At 37.6% G+C, this 20607-nt stretch overlaps 1 protein-coding gene across 1 annotated transcript in view; it reads left to right on the top strand.

Moving 5' to 3' along the window:
- The first annotated feature begins 5126 nt into the window (after positions 1 to 5126).
- The window catches only part of LOC125246195 (tripartite motif-containing protein 16-like), a 29484-nt gene continuing 14003 nt past the window's right edge, over positions 5127 to 20607 (top strand). The window contains exon 1 of the mRNA XM_048157122.1: positions 5127 to 5183. Coding sequence (XP_048013079.1) covers positions 5127 to 5183 — 57 coding nt within the window. The remainder of the gene's footprint in view (positions 5184 to 20607) is intronic.

The following is a 20607-nucleotide window of genomic DNA, read 5'->3' as shown; positions in this document are numbered from 1 at the left end:
CGTCGATGGTGGCTGACTGGCTTCTGGCAGTGGAGTGGGGCTGGCGGCGAAGTCATCCTCCGTGGGGCCGATGGTGACAGGTGAGTCATTACTCACCAGCACCCACTCCATGAGTGCGGCGAAATTCTTCCGAGGACCACTCCCTGGGAGGCATGCTCGGGACCGCTTACTTAGGCTGTAGAGATAAAGTACACGGAGCGTGCAGTCAGGATAGTGTGTACGGCACGCCAGCTCCAAAAACTCCATGGTGTGAGCCTCCAGGGAGCGGTCCCTCTGCTCCAGGCGAAGAATGGCGACATCAGGGTCCATGACGAAGAACAAAGGGGAAAAACAAACAAAAAGAAAATCACCGCAAAAAACTGTTTTGGTCCGGTATTCTGTTACGGTTGCTGGTATACAAAGCACACGACGAGGAGATAGAGTGAATATAAGTCTTTACTTGTAGCGAAACAGGAATCCAAAGGAACATACACCAACTTAGCACAAACGATACCGGACAACACAAGACTAGAAACACAGGGTATATATACAAGGGACTAACAAAGGAACTAAACAAGGCGATGGGATAATTAACAAGGCACAGGTGGATCAAATGAACTAATCAACAGAATGGGGAAACTAGGTCACAGGGGAAAGACTGGAACATGACATGTAACATACACATACTAGGAATTTGTTTTAGTGACAGAAGCTCCACAGTGCAACAGAGTAACAGCGACAAGACAAGACACATAATAAAGAGAATAAAATAATAATATACAAATTTACAAGATAGACAAAGTGCAAAAAAAGCACTTCAGGTCCTGGGAGATTCTGGTGCTGAGGAACCTGAATGACTCCTGTTCATGATGGTGAGTGGGGGGAGAGCAGGGGGGTTTCTCCTGATGTCCACGATCATCTCCACTGTCTTGAGTGTGTTCAGCTCCAGGTTGTTAAGACTGCACCAGACAACCAGCTGTTCAACCTCCAGTCTGTAAGCAGACTCGTCACCGTCCCAGATGAGGCCGATCAGTGTGGTGTCGTCCGCAAACTTCAGGAGCTTGATAGAGGGTTCTTTAGAGGTGCAGTCGTTGGTGTAGAGGGAGAAGAGCAGTGGGGAGAGAACACAGCCCTGAGGGGCGCCGGTGCTGATGGTGCGGGTGCTGGATGAGAATTTTCCCAGCCTCACTAGCTGCTGCCTGTCTGTGAGGAAGCTGGTGATCCACTGACAGACAGAGGTGGGCATGGAGAGCTGAGTTAGTTTGGGCTGGAGGAGTGATGGGATGATGGTGTTAAAGCAGTGTGATGAGGTGTGATGGTAATAACGGTTCTGTACAAGAAATGATGGCTCAGTCACAATAACACTTCAGTACAATGGTGTTTATTGGTGTTTATATACACACAGCGTTTGGCTGAAAATACGTCCTTCCACACATCCCTGGTAAAACTGATGGTGTTTGATAAACAAAAAACAGGAAAAACTAACAAAAACAGCACAAACACTGAAGAGCTAAGCACTGTGGCTGCCATGCGCGGCACCATCTTGGGTGGGGAAAAAATTATTACATTTAATATTTTTGAAATGTAAACGAAAAGAGGCAGGGTTGTTTAATATTTTGTTTTGTTATAAATATATGCAGACATTGCAGATAATCAATCACTCGTTGCCTGAGGCCATAATATGTTTTTGTTTGTTTTTTAAATAAAATGAAAATAGGCAGAGTGGTGTTTTATATAAATTTCGTTTTATCTTGGCTAAAATATACATACAGAAATAACCGCAGAAGCCAGAGCGAGCTGAGTGACATTATCAAGAACGCTGCTGTGCCATTTGCAGAATCACTGGACTTGTGTTCTCCCGTCCACGGAAGTTCGTTCTCCTGAGTCGAACTTGCCAAGTCCTAACTACCAAGGATACGAGTCCGAACTTTGCGAACTTGGTTTTGAGAAACGCCTAAGACACGTCACTCGTATTGTTTTGAATGGGAGAAAGTGCAATGCGCAATATGGCGGAATAAGTACCGCCTTCTAATTAAAAGCCAATCACCGATTGGTAAAGTCATCGTGTCACTGCAGCGGCCGTTAGAAGCTCCATTTTCTATAGAAACAGTCAGACGCGTGCCTCCGAAATGAGGACTGCGCATGCGCATTAGGTTGATCCAGCCTAAACAAAATTTATGAGACAGTTGTTGTCAGATTTCATTGGTGGTTTCAAATATGAAATTTAATCGAAAGCTTGGCAAACAGCTTTAGAGAATTTGATGTTTCCCCATTCAAAGAGATAGCTGCACTTTGGATGCCCACGAGGCGTTTCAAAGATGGCTGACGAGTGAAATGACTTGTCTTAAAGGGTCTTTGTTTGAGCTCATGATGAATCAGTAACAGTGAGATGTTAGTCTCTTATTTTCTCTTCATTACATTAATACTACAGCTGAACTTCTGTCAGTGAAATAACATGTCAGAATAAATGTGTGTAATGAATCCTCATATAGACAGCAAGATCAGTGTGTATCTGTGCTTTTATCAAACTCTGTTTGCGTTGATGGAAATCAGTCATTCAGTTCTTATTATAGTGTCACATAAATCATTTTTATTATTACTGGCATAATTGCTTTTCATTAAAATGTAATTTGTTGTAAAATTGTTAAATGTCAGTTTATTAATAAATGTAAAATATATAAACCCAGATCATGTGATCATACTGTAAACTCTTGATCAGTGAAGGTATGAGCACAATTATTCTAATCTAATCTAGCTTTTAAATAAACCTCCTTCTGAACAGCATTCATTTTCTAGACCTGATTCTCTGACAACTCTGAGAAAGAAATCTCTCTTAAAGCTGCAGTCCGTAACTTTTTTTGGTTAAAAATGATCCAAAATCAGTTTGAGTTAACCAGATGTACAAATACATAACTTAGCTCGATTCACAACAGTAAGCTTGTAATAATGTTTTATAATAAATCGATACTGGTGGATTTCCACTGGAAATTTGAGCATGCAGCCATTCATCTTTGCGTCATTACCTCACGTCTGTAAACAGAAAGGAAGGAGTCCCAGCTCAGTTAGTATTGCCCTGCTAGGCTATGTGGCATGTGACGGATTATTTATAGTCTTTTCTCACAGCAGCTGGAATAATTAAATTTATCATTTTGATGGTGGATTGTAATCCAGATAGGTCCAAATGACAATCAAGATTCACAGTATTCACAGCCTTTGCTCAATACGAAGCATTGTGCAGTCAATTCAGTAATCAACAAGGTCAGACAAGTAGTCAAAACAGTCAGAAACAGCACACTGATCACAGAGGAAATCGACAAAGTAGCTGTTCGTCCCACAACTGTGTGCACAACCAGATGGAACAGTCAGTTGTGCATGATAGAATCGGTGCTAAAAATGTTTGGGAAGGATGTGCTGTGGCAAAACAGGCTGACATCGATCACCGGTCTCTTGCTTCAAGGCTTAGTGAGAGTAATTAAACCGTTTGCCGAACTGACAGATAGTTTACAAAAAGAACTAGGAAACCTGCCCAGACAGCATCATAATCCCACATCTGATACATGTGGATTATACACGGACCAGATGTGGGCCGATATTATGTTGCTGTCAGGGTGGGGATGATCCTGCCAGTATTGGAGACATTTATTGATCACTGAAGAATTGATAGTAGAATTAAAATACATTGGGAAATACCAGGTCTGCTGCTTGGAAAGTACCCAAAAGATGCGTGTTTAATGTATGGGTACAAGAATAAATAATGGAAAGTACCAAAAATATCATTACATAAAGATTTAAAAAAAAAAAAAAAAAAAAAATAGTCCAGGGGTTTCCACCATAAATCCTACATGTATGTGAAGTAAGAAATAGTGGTGGTAGAACGCCAATGTACAGCTAAAAAAGAAAGGTAACTGAGAGAATTCCCATTGGACCTATAGCTATAAGAAAAAGGTATAAGAAACGAAGTTTTGCAGCTCAGATGTGAAGCTGGCATCTCACTTTGTTGCTTGGCAATAAAGATTATCTTCTGAGACCTGGAACTTCTGACTCTTGAGAGCTTTCTTTGGGACCAAAGAACTGAAGAGACACTGAGACATGGACATTCTTTATGTTGCCCTGTTGTGCCTGGAGCAGGAAGACCATTTGCTTGAAAACCATACCCGGGATTTCCTCCAGCTAGCGTGCCAAACGCACTACCCAGACCACTCGCTCTGTATATTCTACAGGTTTTTAATGACATTTTTATTTTTAATTAAAGTGACAGAGTAAAAAACTGAAAAATCACTAGAGAATCCTTAGGGGGGCTGTGCAAATGTGGTACAAATGTGGTATTGCTGAGAGTCGTTAAAAAAGTGTTTTCTTTGTGTGTGGAAGGACGTATTTTCAGCCAAACGCTGTGTGTAACACCAATAAATACCATTGTACTGAAGTGTTATTGTGACTGAGCCATCATTTCTTGTACAGAACCGTTATTACCATCACACCTCATCACAACGCTTTACAGACACAACATGTTTTGCACACGTCACTCAAGCACAGAAGCAGGAAACAGGAAACTCTTCAGTTCAGAGAAAGAGAAACTGAAGTGTAGTTGAGCTGTTGTGTGTTTGTGTTTCTGTATTCATGCAGTAAAATGGCAGAAGCCAGATTTTCTCAGGATGAGTTCCTGTGTCCAGTGTGTCAGGATATACTGAAGGATCCAGTGGACCTACTTCCCTGTGGACACAGTTACTGTAAGAGCTGTATTACAGACTTGCTGGGATCAGGAGGATCAGAATGAGAGTCTACAGCTGCCCTCAGTGCAGACAGACCTTCAGTCCAAGACCTGCTTTAGCTTTAAACACCATGCTGGCTGAAGTGGTGAAGAAACTGAAGACTAACCTTCCTGCTGACTGTTACGCTGGAGCTGGAGATGTGCAGTGTGACGTCTGTACTGGAAGAAAACACAAAGCCGTCAAGTCCTGTCTGGTGTGTCTGGAGTCTTACTGTCAGAATCACCTTGAACAACATGAGAGTTTGTTAAAAGGAAAGAGACACAATCTGACTGATGCCACTGGACGACTGCAGGAGATGATCTGCCAGAAACACAACAAGATCCTTGAGGTTTTCTGCCGCACTGATCAGAAGTGTATATGTGTGTTGTGTACGATTGGATGAACATAAAAAGCCATGACACTGTATCAGCTGCAGCACAGAGGACAGAGAAACAGGTATTGAACTTAAAAGAGGTCTCATAATGATCATTTACAGGTTCATAATTTTGTTATGGGGTCTACTAGAATATATTTACATCATTTAATGTTCAAAAAACTAATTTTCTTGTAATTTACATTGTTGCACTGCCTGTTTTCACCCTCTGTCTGAAAATTGTTTTAGTTTCAGTTTCTTTAAAGGGCACCTATTATGCAAAATTCAATTTTACATGGTGTTTGAACATAAATGTGTGTCAGCAGTGTGTGTACACAACCACCCTAAAATGATAAAAATCCACCCACTCCTTTTTTGAATCCCTGTAAATCATAAGCAGTGTCTCAGAACAAGCCATTTGCAGATTCTCTACAAAGAAACGTCACTTTATACAGGCCCCGCCCTTACTGTTAACAGACTCTGCCGTATTAGCATAGACCCCACCCTGAGTGAGTTGTACACTGTCTACCATTGTCTCAACGCCAGAGCAGCTGTAGTGACAAGCAGGGGCGCCGCTAGCCATTTTGGGCCCTGTGAAAGAATATGAGGTTGGGGCCCCTACCACACCCATTCCGCACCAAACATACAAGTCAACCTAGCTATCCAAAATCTTTGTCTGCAATTTAATAATAATGACCTATTACTTTTGCTATTGCTTTTAACGTCTAGGTATAAGTATTTAGTCAAAGACCTGCCATGGCTATAGCACTAGCAGATAATTTATTATGCAAATGTAAATGTAATAGAAAAATACAGTAATCAAATATTCATATTCATACATTTTTATACAAAACCAATTGTTTAGTCAAAAATTCAAGAAGGTCCATATTTTAAAGCTCTTTCTAACTTGTACTCTGCCTTGAAATAACAGTTTACGCAGTTACGCAGTTTACTGCGTAATTACAAAGAATTTACAGCGTAACTATCAATAATTATAGTGTAACTATACAGTAAGTATGTGTAAGTATAGGAAAACAATATGTAAAGTATTGGGAATAAAGGGGTAACAACCAGGAAAATAACAAATTATTTATACCGTAAATATTTTATAACTAAGGGGTACTTATACTGTTATGATAGACAACAATCTTACGTTTGGGAGCAATTTAGTGAGAAAGTGCACTGATTCAGTTGTTTCAAGGCAAGTAGAAACAACTATTGCAATCTTTTTTAATACATGGGGAAATATGCTTTTGTTTCATGTAGTTACAGGGTAAGTATGACATTACGGGCCGTAAATTAAAGTGGAGCTTGTTACACTCTTATTTCATGTAGTTACAGGGTAAGTAATTAATAAAATGCAAACAATCTGATATCACTGACTCCGAAACCTTTATTAAAAACAGGTCTACAACACTTATTATTCATTTTTTTAAAATCAACTTTTCATTTCAAATTCTAAAGTCCTGACAGAAAGTAACAAATTTTGTCTGTTTTTTGGTTGTTTCTCGCTTGGCTTCCTCCTGCTCGTTTCTCAACTGATTAATCTTAAGAAGGAATCCCATTGCTATTCTGTATTATTAGAAAATACGGTAACACTTTACAATAACAGTACATGAATAACCATGAACTAATACCTGAGTTAATAGTTACTTCAACATTAACTCAAGATTAGTTAAGATATGAACTAATGAAGAGTGATCCTTAACTACGACAGGAGTCATAGGGATTCATGCATGAAAACAGAAGCCTTAACTATGCGTTAATACATGTTTGATAATTAATGCATTAATTAACATTTAGGGTAAACTAAATCAAACAGTCTCTATAAGAAGGAATAATACATATTTGGACTTTGAAATAAATTTAAACAATTTATTATTGTCAGAATTTAAACTACTGACATCAGCAGCTTCATTATAAACATTACTGAAAGGCACAGGATTAGTTTGTAATTATTTTCACTGACCCTCCTTATCAAACATATAAAATACTAAATACACTATTTATCTTAAAAGGTCTTAATCTGTTTTGTGATATTCTTTCCTATCAAACTAAACTACTGTGACTTACATCAGTTCCTGAGGAATCGGTTCCCAAAAAAATAACCAAACAGGAAACATGAACTAAGGTCAGGGAGCGTTTGCTGGGATCAGATTCAGAAGTTCACTCTCCATCCAGACGCAGGCCGTGATCATACTGTACCTCCATTCTCTGACTTTTTGAAAAGTCACACAACATCACTTAACTGGGCTGAATACTTATATAGTTGTGTTAGTACATGTGTATTTGATAGTAAGTTAATGATAATCATGAGCTGAATTTGGTAAGTAGTTAAAAGTTAATTAATTATGATTGTGCCCCCTCAAGTAAAGTCATGACATAAGTATACATTAACAAACCATTAGTTGATGTTAGTATATGCTTAGTTAATAATGAGTTAATTATGATTGTGCCCCCTCAAGTAAAGTCATGACATGATGCACATATCACACATCATTAACTAATATATGAATAAACACTATTATTCCTTTACACCCCGGTACAAAAAAACTAAAATAAAAAGTATTTGTATTTTATTTTTATTTATATAATTAAACATATATGGACTTGAAAGCAAGCCATAAACATACCTGTAAAGACACACATAAGGCACATTTACATGTAAAATAGCGCGCGTCCACAAGCTAATGCTAATCAAAGCATATACATTTAAACGACAAAAATACAAATACAGTTAATAACTGCACATAACCTCCTGAAAACCCCAATAAAACATACATGTAAATATGTCTTTAATTATTAATTCGGCTTACCAAAGCAGTCAACATTTATTAGTTTAAAATGCCAGCAACACAACAAACGCGCCAGGAGAACACCTAGCGTGCGCCACTAATGAGTGTCCCGCCAGAAACAAACCCTACATACTTTAGTTCCGGGAATAAACTATGACTATTTAGCTATGACTAAATATAAATGAACTATAAAAATCAGAAAACAGTTTAGATCAAATTAAATTTATTAGTGGTAGTTAGTCTATTTTCCACATTTGATTAGACAGATCTATGTAATTAATGGCTAAATAATCATGTGCCATTGCAATTATTTGTCACAAAGCTGCAGATGGCAGATTATGATATTACAGTGTAAATTATGACAGTATTAAATCACGTTTAATTCAAATTCAGAGTACTTCTTGTTTACTCTTATGGAGGCTGATTTATTTAGTTTACCCCTAAATGTTAATTAATGCATTAATTATCAAACATGTATTAACGCGTAGTTAAGGCTGCTGTTTTCATGCATGAATCCTTATGACTCCTGTCATAGTTAAGGATCACTCTTCATTAGTTCATATCTTAACTAATCATGAGTTCATGTTGAAGTAACTATTAATTTAGGTATTAGTTCATGGTTATTCATGTACTGTTATTGTAAAGTGTTACCGAAAATACAGTACACCCAGAAATTTTCTCATGGTTTAGGCTATTCATCTTTTCACTTCCGACCAACTGTCACCAGCGTCTGCATGAGAGTCGAATTTGCGTTTGACGAAGAACATTGAAATGAGCAACGTGAAGCTTTCATGATGTTCTCGCGGGAGATTCATGTGAAACTCGCGCGAGAACTGCCGTCTCTGTTATTCTGTCTTGTTTGTTTCTCATTCATTTTACTGTTATTCTGTGTATTTTGTTGTGAGCATTAATAAAATAACTCTCGCATGCACGCGCAGGAGACAGTTGGTCGAAAGTTTTAAAAAATATTCAAATATTTGGTATTTTTCCTACAAATACTTATCGTTTCACTTCAGAAGACATCGATTCATTCATTGGGGTTGTATGGATTACTGCAGTTATTACTGTTTGATGCTTTGACTTTTAGGAACACGTGAGCTTGCAATATAAAGCGTTCCCAGATGATTTATTTTTTCCTAAAAATCTTTTTGTGTTCATTTTAAGAAGGAAAGTTGTATACATCTCGGATGGCATGAGGGTAAAAGATGAGTAAACGGTGAGCACATTTCCGGGTGTACTGTATTTACTTATAATACAGAATAGCAAATGGGATTCCCTCTTAAGATTCATCAGTGGAAAGAAAGAAAAAGAGGAACAAGAGGATGAGATAGCCAAGCAAGAGAAACGAATAAGAAGTGTTGTAACTTTAAATCTGTTTTGAAATAAGTTGTTTTTCAAATAAAGTTTTCCAAGTGATATGACTGTTTGCGTTTTGTTTTTGTTTTTTTAATTACTTACTCTGTTACATGAAACAAGAGGGTAACAAGCTCCACTTTAATTTACGGCCCGTAATGTCATACTTACCCTGTAACTACATGAAACAAAAGTAAATTTCTCCATGTATTAAAAAAGATTGCAATAGTTATTTCTACTTGCCTTGAAACAACTTAATCAGTGCACTTTCTCGCTAAATTGCTCCCAAATGTAAGATTGTTGTTTATCATAACAGTATAAATATCCCTTAGTTAGTATACATAATTTGTTATTTTCCTGGTTGTTACCCCTTTATTGCCAATACTTTACATATTGTTCCCCTATACTTACACATACTTACTGTATAGTTACACTATAATTATTGAAAGTTACGCTGTAAATTTGTTGTAATTACGCTGTACTTTCCGGGCTGTAATCTAAAGCGTTACCACCATTTTTTCTTTCTTTCTTTCTTTCTTTCTTTCTTTCTTTCTTTCTATAGCATTTGTTATGAAAACTAGCAACACAGAAACTATAGCTACAACATGCCACAGTTGTAATATACCTAAATCTTTAGTCAAAAATCTATAAATACAATAGAACATGATAAATTCTAGTAAATGTGGTCTTCATGAGTTTAAAAAGCTTGCAGGATGATGTTTTCCCCCTCTTTTTATCAGTCATTTTAGTGGCTGTTTTAGATCATGTTCGACTTTCTTCATAGCATTTTACTATCCTCAACAGAATCCAAATGTGTTGCACATTTTATCATCAGCATTGCATAGGAACGGCTTGTGATTGATTGTGATTCTCATGCCACTCATGCAAAATTAAACAATTGGGCTTCAGTCACAGTCAGACAATTGATCCGTTCAGTTCGTACAGCTTATAAAAGCTCAGAACGTGCGATGTATACAATTAGTTAATAGCATGATGATTCAACGTTTCGGTGTGGGGCGGGCGTTCAGAGTGCCGGCAACATGCGAGAAGTGCCGGTACTGTGTACCGGCTCACTTCGAGCACTGACTGTTACTACTAATAAAACGGACCTCTGGGGGCCCCAAAAGTGCATGGGCCCTTAGAATCGTCCTAACTTCCCCCCCCCTCTTAGTGGAGCCCCTGGTGACAAGAATGTCTTGTAAGAGATTGAGGTGTTTTGTTGTTGCATGTAAGAGTGAACATAACAGCCTTTATTTACTCCCGACATCAGAGCCACTGAAGACGCAGTGGATTGGTTTTATTTTTGAAGGGAATACACCACAGATCTAATATACATATGCGATTTTTGTCCCTACTGTTTACGTTCACAGACATAACCGACTGTTAACTTACTGTTAACTTTTTTTATGTGTTTTTGACAACCTTGTGTGTATTTGACAGTTTAACTAACTCAACCAGGCCTTGACCCTTTATTTTGCATATGCCTTGGGCAGTAATTCATTCATTCAGGGATACTGTGACATGTTCGTTCCTGAAAGAAAACAGTGACACTAATATAAAGAATAACTCCTGCTAAAGGGACATTTTCATGCTCAAACAGTAACATTACACACTAAAGAAAGATGAACAAGAACGAAAAAGCATAAAGGACCCCTTTAAACCAGTAGTTCACCCAAAAAATTAACATTCATCATTTACTCATGTTATTCCAAACTGGTATGACTTTCTTTTTTTCTGAGGAACTAAAAAGAAAGGTATTTTAAGGAATCTCTCATCTGTCCGTATATTGAAAGTCAATAGGGTCCAAAAGTTTAAATCTTCAGAAAGAGAAAATCAGAAGTTTGGATAGACATGAGGATGAGTAAACGTCATCCTTCTCTTCACTCTCGGAGGCAGAAGTTTCCAAACTCATCCTTTCCAATCACCTTACTACCTGTCCACTTGACCCTATCCTCACTCATCTTCTTCAGGCCATCTCCTTCTCAATTCTACCTGCACTCACTCACATTATTAATACTTCTCTTCACACTGAATTTCCTACAGCATTTAAGCAGGCTAGGATTACCCCACTACCTAAGAAACCCACTCTAAATCTAGCACTTTTAGAAAACTGCAGACCGGTTTCCCTTTTTCCATTCATTGCAAAAACACTTGAGAAAGTTGTGTTCAACCAACTGTCTACTTATCTCACACAGAACAACCTCCTTGACAATCACCAGTCTGGTTTCAAGACTGGCACGAGCAACTTCAAAATCATCAGTACTCATCTTGCTAGATCTGTCTTCTGCTTTTGACACAGTTAACCACCAGATCCTCCTGTCAACCCTCATGACAAAGGACATCTCAGGAACTGCACTCCAGTGGTTCAAGTCTTTCCTCTCAAGTTGGTTCTTCAGGGTATCTTGGAGAAGTGAGGTGTCCAAGTCACATCATCTTGCTACTGGGCTACTTCGGGGCTCAGTGCTTGGACCACTTCTCTTCTCCATCTACATGCCATCACTAGGATCTGTCATTCAGGATCATGGTTTCTCCTATCACTGTTACGCTGATGACACACAATTCTACCTCTCATTCCAACCAGATGATCCAACGGTTGCTGGTCGCATCGCAGCCTGCCTGACAGCCATTTCTGCCTGGATGAAGGACCATTACCTTCAACTCAAGCTTGCAAAAACAGAACTGCTTGTGGTCGGTGCCAACCCAACACTTCATCACAACCTTTCAATTCAACTTGGGTTGTCAACCATTACTGCTTCCAGGACAGCCAGGAACCTTTGAGTGGTGATGGATGATTATTTAAGCTTCACAGATCATATCGCAACAATGACCCGGTCCTGCAGATTTGCCTTATACAACATTAGGAAGACTTGACCCTTTCTATCGGAGCATTCCACACAAATTCTTGTCCAAGCTCTTCTATCCAGACTGGATTATTGTAATGCTCTTTTGGCTGGCCTTCCAGCATGCACTGTCAAGCCTCTACAGCTGATCCAGAATGCTGCAGCAAGACTGGTCTTTAATGAACCGAAGAGAGCGCATGTCACACCTGTCTTCATCAGTTTGCACTGGCTGCCAATAGCCACTCGCATCAATTTCAAAGCTCTAATGTATGCCAACAGAACAATCACTGGCTCTGCACCACTATTCCTAAATTCACTACTTCAGACTTATGTGCCCTCCATAAGTTTGTGTTCTGCAAGTGAACAGCCCTTTGTGGTGCCATCCCAAAGGGGCACAAAATCACTATCACTGACCTCTTCTTGGTCTGTTCCCTGCTAGTGGAATGACCTGCCTAGATCTATCTGGGCAGCTGAGTCTTTAGCCATTTAAAAAAAAAAAAAAAAATGCTAAAGACGTATCTTTTTCGTCAACACATGACACATTAATATTACTTTTTCTATTTCTATTCTCTCTCTCAATCTATTCAAAAGAATCCTTGCTATGAGCACTTTGCTGGATAAACTGGGACTTGACATGGCACTTGCATTCTGTTGTACTCATGTTGATTTGATTGCTTCTACTGTTCTCATATGTATGTTGCTGTATGTAAATGAGTAAACAATTTTTGGGTGAAATATCCATATAAAACGAGGCATTGATTTAAATAATGAATGAACCTATAACTTTACCATGCAAAACCACTTCACTGATACTGGATTCATATCTGTTTACTTGATGATTTATGTGGTGTTTCTCCTGTCATTGGTTTGTCCTTTAGCACCAGCTGAAGGAGACTCAGAGGTCATTCCAGCAGAGGATCCAGCAGAGAGAGAAAGATCTTCAGCAGCTGAGAGAGGCTGTGAAGTCTCATACGGTGAGTCTGGAGAAGAAGAGAAGTTTGAGAAGTCTCAGTCAGGACTCACTGAAGCCACTGTGTGATTGTGATGTGTGTCCTAACAGCGCTCTGCACAGACAGCAGTGGAGGACAGTGAGAGGATCTTCACTGAGCTCATCCGCTCCATTGAGAGAAGCCGCTCTGAGGCCACACAGCGGATCAGAGATCAGGAAAAGACTGCAGTGAGTCGAGCTGAAGGACGACTGGAGCGACTGGAGCAGGAGATCAATGATCTGAGGAGGAGAGACGCTGAACTGGAGCAGCTTTCACACACACAGGATCACATCCATTTCCTGCAGGTAACAGAGATCTAGAAGAACAGGATCATAGTGGACTTGAGCAAGAGACTCACAGAGAAACATTTCATGAGAGCAGAATGAGCCGTTGACTGAAGTGTTGATCTGTGTGTTCGGTTATTATATCATCATCAGTCAGACTATTTGCCAGTAACAGGAGGTGAGGCTGTATATTATCAATGCTTCAGTGTATTTAAAACACAAAACCTGACCTTGTGATCGTTTCCTAAGAGTTTTGTGAATTTCAGAGCCACTAACTGTTCAAAAGTTATAAATAATGAACTGCTTTTCCTGATCAAATCTAATCAACCCTGTCATGTGACTCTATTGATGCTCTTTAAGTGTCAAACACTAGAACTTATAGCTCTAACATGATATAATGAATGAGAAGAATGAAGCTGATGCAGTGAAAGTGCTGGATTGAGGAGAGTTACTAAAGATCAACAAGAGCTGCTCAAATCTGACAGTAGTGCAGGTTATTGGCTGAAGTGTGGAGGTGATGAGCTTTGATTTCTGTTTTCTGTAGAGTTTCCAGTCTCTCTCAGCTCCTCCTGAATCTACAGACGTAAATGACAGTCCCTTCAGTTCTCTCTCCTCTTTTGATGGTGTGAGAGAATCTGTCCATCAGCTGAGAGACAAACTGGAGGATTTCTGCAAAGAGGAGCTGAAGAAGATCTCTGACAGGGTAAAGTCCTGGAGATTCATCTGCTCTCATAAATGATCCTCCATCATCTCATATCATGTAGAAGATCATTTTAGAAATATCTTAGCAACGGATGCAGGGATCATTTTCTCTTGACATGATAATTACACTCTTCATGTCTGTTGATTTCCACAGTCACTTTCACCAACATTGTTCCCAGGACCAGGAACCACTTCCTACAATGTAAGTCACTAAAAAACAAGCATAAAAACTCACTGAGTGTATCATGTTCTTCCTGTAGAATAAGAAAAAAAACATGACAGAAGAGTTTTATAGCTGATCATGTAAATCAGGGGTCTCCAGACTTGATCCTGGAGGGCCACTGTCCTGCGGAGTTTAGCTCCAACCCTAATTAAACACACCTGAATCAGCTAATCAAGGTCTAATTAGGCATTCTAGAAACTTCCAGGCAGACGTGTTGAGGCAAGTTGGATCTAAACTCTGCAGGACAGTGGCCCTCCAGGACCGAGTTTGGAGACCTCTAATGTAAATGATGATTTGTACAGGATATCTGGTAAACTGTACTGAGACACTGATGATATATTGAACATGAAGAGTTCAGATACATTACAGTTTTTTTTTTTTATCTGCTTACACACAAAATCCTTACTTGTCACACAATTTCTGAAACACTCAAACACCAAAACCACACACCAAATATGCAAAACCACGCACTAATTCTCTGTATTTGACTTGCTAAACACACACAATTTTCTATGTAACACACATTGTTTCTGTCCAAAATACACATGGTTTGATGTATTTCTTTTCTTTAGTACTGTGTAATACTGCATTCCCAACCACAAATGCTTACAGTAAAAAAAAATAGTTTGGTTTCAATATTGCTTTCATGTTTACTGTGAATTTTTCAACATGTCCCACCCAATTACTTTCAATCTTGTACAGAAATGTACATAGGAGCTCATGAAAGAAGAGCTTTAGGTTTTGAATAACTGTGTGTATATGATGGCAAAGGTGTTTGCAACGTAAGACAAATGTTTGCTTTTCAGATGTGTTTGTGATATTTTGAATGCAGTGCTTCATTTAGCAGGAGATGTGCGGCATTTTGCATTTTGTGTGTGCAATTCTTGGATTTGGGATTTGTGTGTAAAGTTTTGAAGAAAAAAAAAAAACTGTAAAAGTTTTGATGGATTCATAATTCCTGGTTCTGATGTTTTTATCTCCATCAGATTCCCATCAGTTCAGTCTGGATCTGAACACAGCACATAAACGCCTCCGTCTGTCTGAGAATAACAGAGTGATTACTGTCACTGACACAAAGCAACCGTATCCTGATCATCCAGACAGATTTGATGTTGTGTGGCAGGTGTTGTGTAGAGAGAGAGTGTGTGGACGCTGTTACTGGGAGATTGAGTGGAGTGGGAATGAAGTGCGTATATCAGTGTCATATAAGAGCATCAGCAGGAAGGGACAGGGAAAAGAGTGTTGGTTTGGATCTAACGATCAGTCCTGGAGTTTGTTCTGCTCTTCCTCCAGTTTCTCATTCAGACACAAAAACATAACGGCTAAACTCCCAGTAGAGTCCATCAGCAGGAGAATAGGAGTGTATGTGGATCACAGTGCAGGAACTCTGTCCTTCTACAGCATCTCTGAGAAACACAATAAGCCTCATCCACACAGTCCAGACCACATTCACTCAACCGCTCTATCCTGGGTTTAGGCTTGGTTCTGATTCATCAGTGAAATTGTGTTGATGAATCAGAATAGACTATAGAGATTGTAGAGATTCTACTTATAATGCTTTGAGCTCATGATAAATCAGTAACAGTGGCTACGTTTACATGCACCAATTTTCGTCAATCCGAATTAATTGAGTCTGATTGCAGATCTGTTTACATGTAATCTAAACATTGTAATCTGATTCAAATATCCGTTTATATGCGTTTTATATACATTCTGATTAAAATTTTGGCGCACGCGCTGTGTGTGTGTGACGTCATATCAATCACACTTGCGGTAACCTGGGTTGCGTCAACAGACGATGATCATGTATCAACAATAGCCAGAGATATTGTCAAAAGCATCAAATATTGGCAATATTAGGAGGATTTGGTATTAATGTAGGCCTGTTACATTCTTCTAGTCTATTATTATTACTATTAGGTTCGCTTCTTTTATTATTAAATTAATATTATTCGTGCTGTGAGGATAATAAAAGATTAGGCTATTAGCCATCTTTGAAAATGTTTAACTTTTTTTTTAGGTCTATTACACAATAATTACAATTATTAAGAGTGTAGGCTATAATATTTCCTATCACTGCAGTCATCAATGAAAATTAAGCGCAACTTTACTTCAAGCAACGACTTTAAAAAAACAACCTGTTTAACATAAAATTCTCATTTGTTTCTCTAACCTACTGTATGGCCACAAGAGAAATAATGGAATAAATTAAGACAGTTATATACTGTTATCAGCATATTATGTTGAAATTCGTCTCTGAGAGAATATGCTCCGTTAATGCAGCGTCAGACAGCTCCGTCACTTACTTTCAATTTCTGTAGTGAATACTGACCGAGGTTGAGACTTTTTCACTGGCATAACTCTTGAGCAAAGTTTGCACGTTGCTTCTTGTGTGATATCCATTGGCTCCCCTTCTTGCTTTAAAACGGAAATATTTCCAATGTTGTGACGAAGGGATATAGCTAAGCCACTGGCATACATCTTTACAATAAGACATGAATGTGAACTTGTGTACGGAGCAGCTAGTACTGCGAGCCTGATCTCAAGAGATGCTCTAGCGACTGACGCTAGAGGTTGCAGCCTTTAGCTTACTTGTTAGAGCGTCCAACTCCAACGCCAGAGACCCAGGTTCGAGGCCTGGGCAGAGCGGGGTGAGTAGGTGTTACACTTGCGCACTGCGTAATGCGTGTCAACATTTCATTCAGATCGAGCTCAATCGGATGAGCCGTCAATCCAATTACAAATGGATTATTTGGATGTTACAGAGTTTCTTATTTTCTCTTCATTACATCAATACTACAGCTGATCTTCTGTCAGTGAAATAACATGTCAGAATAAATGTGTGTAATGAATCCTCATATAGACAGTGAGATCAGTGTGCGTTTGTGAGTCATGATGAGTGACGGTGTGTATCTGTGCCTTACTCAAACTCTGTTTGTGCTGATGGAAATCAGTCATTCAGTTCTTATCGCAGTGTCACATCAATAATTTTTATTATTACTATCAAAATTAACTTCAATTGAAATGAAAATGGATTCATTAAAATCTATTATTCAATAAAAAGTACTTTGTTGTAAAATTTACATGTCAGTTTATTAATAAATGTAAAATATACAAACCTAGATCATCTGATCACACTGTAAATTCTTGATCAGTGAAATTATGAGCACAATTATTCTAATCTAATCCAGTTTACTTTAAAAAACTCTGAGAAACAAATCTCTCTCAACTAATGCTGTAAACATACAACTTGATTTAACTTAACTCATTTGTATACAATTAATATAATGCAGTTGTTATAATAATGTTTTCCCACTCGATTATGACCTCTGTCAATGTTTCTTACTACATATTAAAGAAACCTACCTGAAAAACTATGAAATGTAATTTCTCTTTTTGATCTGTTGTAGCCTCTGTCCTGTTGTGTATAATTTGCTTTTTTATTTTTAATAACAAAAATGAAATAACCAAAATATATATCATTATTGCTATTATTATTTTAATTATTTGAAATGTTCTATATCTTAAATCAAGATTTTGGTCATGTCACCAAAATTACACATAATATGAACTCTGCTTTATTGTTTATTGTTTATTGCTTTATTATGTATTTTTAAACTTGTAAACCACATTTGCTACTATAATATCTGGTATAAATGGTTTCTGCACTCAAACATTACAGTTTTGCCTATTAGACAGAATCTCACACTCTTTCATTCGGAGTTCTAAATATTTACTTGGAAAAATACAGCATATGAACATCAGCATGTGAACGGGACTTTTATTTTGGTATGGGGATGTGATGTTATAAGGCTGCGCTGCGCTCCTGCGTCTGTTGTGATTCTGCTGAAGAAAGGTTTGTGTTTTTACCTATGGTTTTTACGCATGTAAAGTGTTTAAATCAATGCAAACTGTTGAGTCTATTTAATAGTTTTTGCAAGCTATGTAAAAATAACCATTTTTGAAAGTGACTGTGTAATGCTTTATTTGGAGAAAATCGCATCCACTCTTGTAACAGAAAAGGAGTGTCTTATTTCGCGTTATATAACGTGAATCGGTTTAGTGTAAACACGAATATAAGTACTGCAAAGAAGTTATTGAAACGGGTTTTTTTTTAATCTGCGAGTCAGTTGAATCAATTGCTTCGTAAAATGATTCAGTGATTCGAAGCATAAATACACAGAGGCCGCTTTGGTATGGAAGTTTATTAATTGGAACCACTGAATTTGCAGAAGTGAATTGTAAAGTGAAATAAAATGGACCGAAATTTGCCTGTTGAATAAGTTAGGTTGTACTTTTAAACAGATTGAATATGTTGGAAGTGAAATCTAAAAGGTGAATATGAGTCTTCAAATTTTTAATAATGAGTGTGAGATGTTTTGAACTGAAATATTCACAGCTTAAAAACACAACCATGTTGAATTTCAGCCCATAAAAATACAATGCATTAAAATGCAAGCTCAGTTAAAGTAATGCATTTTTTTTTCCAATTAGTGCAATTCAACAAGCTTTTGTATTTCAGAAGCATTTGGCATTAATAAACTTCCATACTTTGGACTGTTGCTGCGATAGATCAACGAGTCCGCCATATTGTGCGGGGCAAGACTCCTCATTAAACAAATGCAAGTAAACGGGGAGCTGCAGCTTTTCTGGACAAAAAGAGCAATAAAGTTTACATTTCTCAACCGATTTCAGTGATTTGTTATCTGTTTGGAGTACGAAAAAGGTTTTGTCTTCAATTACTCAGAATCTCGCTAGTTTGAACTAAAGCAATAAGCCCCAAGAAGCCATGGTTTACAGTGAATTTATAACAGCGGGACGTTTTAGGCACAACAATTATTCATTGTCATAAAGAATTGTGAAAACTCATGCTTCGAATAGATTTGGTGGAGATGTTCCTAATGTAATAGAATTTAATGTACATGAAATGTGCACACTGATTTTAATTGTGGGAATGGCTTTTTCTGTCTTCAACAATGGCATTTTAGCTTTTCTTCTTGAATCACATCACAGGATGTCACAGAACAATTTCTAATGAATATGAAGATAATTTGCATCTCAAAACCTTATTAATCTTAAGCATTTATCTTAAGGTCCTTTTCATTTTTATAATTTTTTTCAGTTCCGTAACCTTATGCTTGCAGTTTAACACCATTTTTGCTTCATTATTCATAACACAACATCTTTATAGAAATTTTATGTTATAGTAAAAAAGACAAAATTGTCTCCATTTTAAATGGACAGCATTATATTTAACTGTGTCTGGCAACTTTATTGGGGTCTAAAGAAAGTAAAACATTTAATTATCTATAAGCATTTCACAGATTTAATGTCAGTACACCATAGTTAATGTACTACATGAATTTATTTAGATTCAAATGGATTTTAATAAGATATTAAAGGATTGGCCTTAAAAGATTTCTTATTCTGTGGCTCCCTCTAGTGGACAGCATTAATAGCACAGCTTGTACTAATTATAAGATGATCCTTAATAGATCCAGTAAAACATCTGAGATACAGCAGTAGAACATTTTTAGTACAATTAAAGTACAATATAAATTGTATGAAATATAAGTGTAATATAAGGTCAAAAGTAACAGATCAATATACAGTATGTGGCATACTGTGTTTTTTATGTGGTTTTATTCTATAGCATATTATTATTATTAGCCTGTTATTATTGTAAATAGCCTAAAAATACAATTAAGTATAAATAGAGTAAAATATAATGTAGTAATATAACTAGGAATATAATAGCAGATAGTATATAAAAAATGTAAAATAATATAATCAATAAAGTAAAAATAGCTAATAAAACAGCGAGTAGGAAATAGTACAATCATAAGTCGTATAATAATATCATAATAAAAATAATAATAGGCAGACAAGGTCTCTTGGAAATGCAGAGAACTGTCTGCTGACAAGCTTTCTTCAGCCTGCCTTGAGGTTTGTGTTGTCCTGGTTCCACTGGCTTAACTGGGGTAAAAATATAAAGGGGCCACGATTAGATAGCAGGCAATCAAATCACCTGCTCTTTGGAGATGAGTTGGTTTAAGTCTATCTGTACTTCTGACAGCCTGAGCTGTCCTGTCAAAGTCCTCTGGCTTCATTGGATGGAAGACTCACTAACAATTTAGAGTAGTTCATAATATAAACTACAATATAATCTCAGACTTCATAAGAATCATGTAAACTTTATATTATTTCTTATAAAGTCTCAGTTTTCACAGATAACTAGCTTTATCGTTAGCTTTTAAGTCTTACTTTGGTGGTTGACTAGTTGTCAATTTTATTATAATGACCAAATACAACCAGAAACAA

Source organism: Megalobrama amblycephala, linkage group LG14 (assembly GCF_018812025.1).
Source record: "Megalobrama amblycephala isolate DHTTF-2021 linkage group LG14, ASM1881202v1, whole genome shotgun sequence".
NCBI lineage: Eukaryota > Metazoa > Chordata > Actinopteri > Cypriniformes > Xenocyprididae > Megalobrama > Megalobrama amblycephala.
This window is presented reverse-complemented; position numbering and strand designations above follow the sequence as displayed.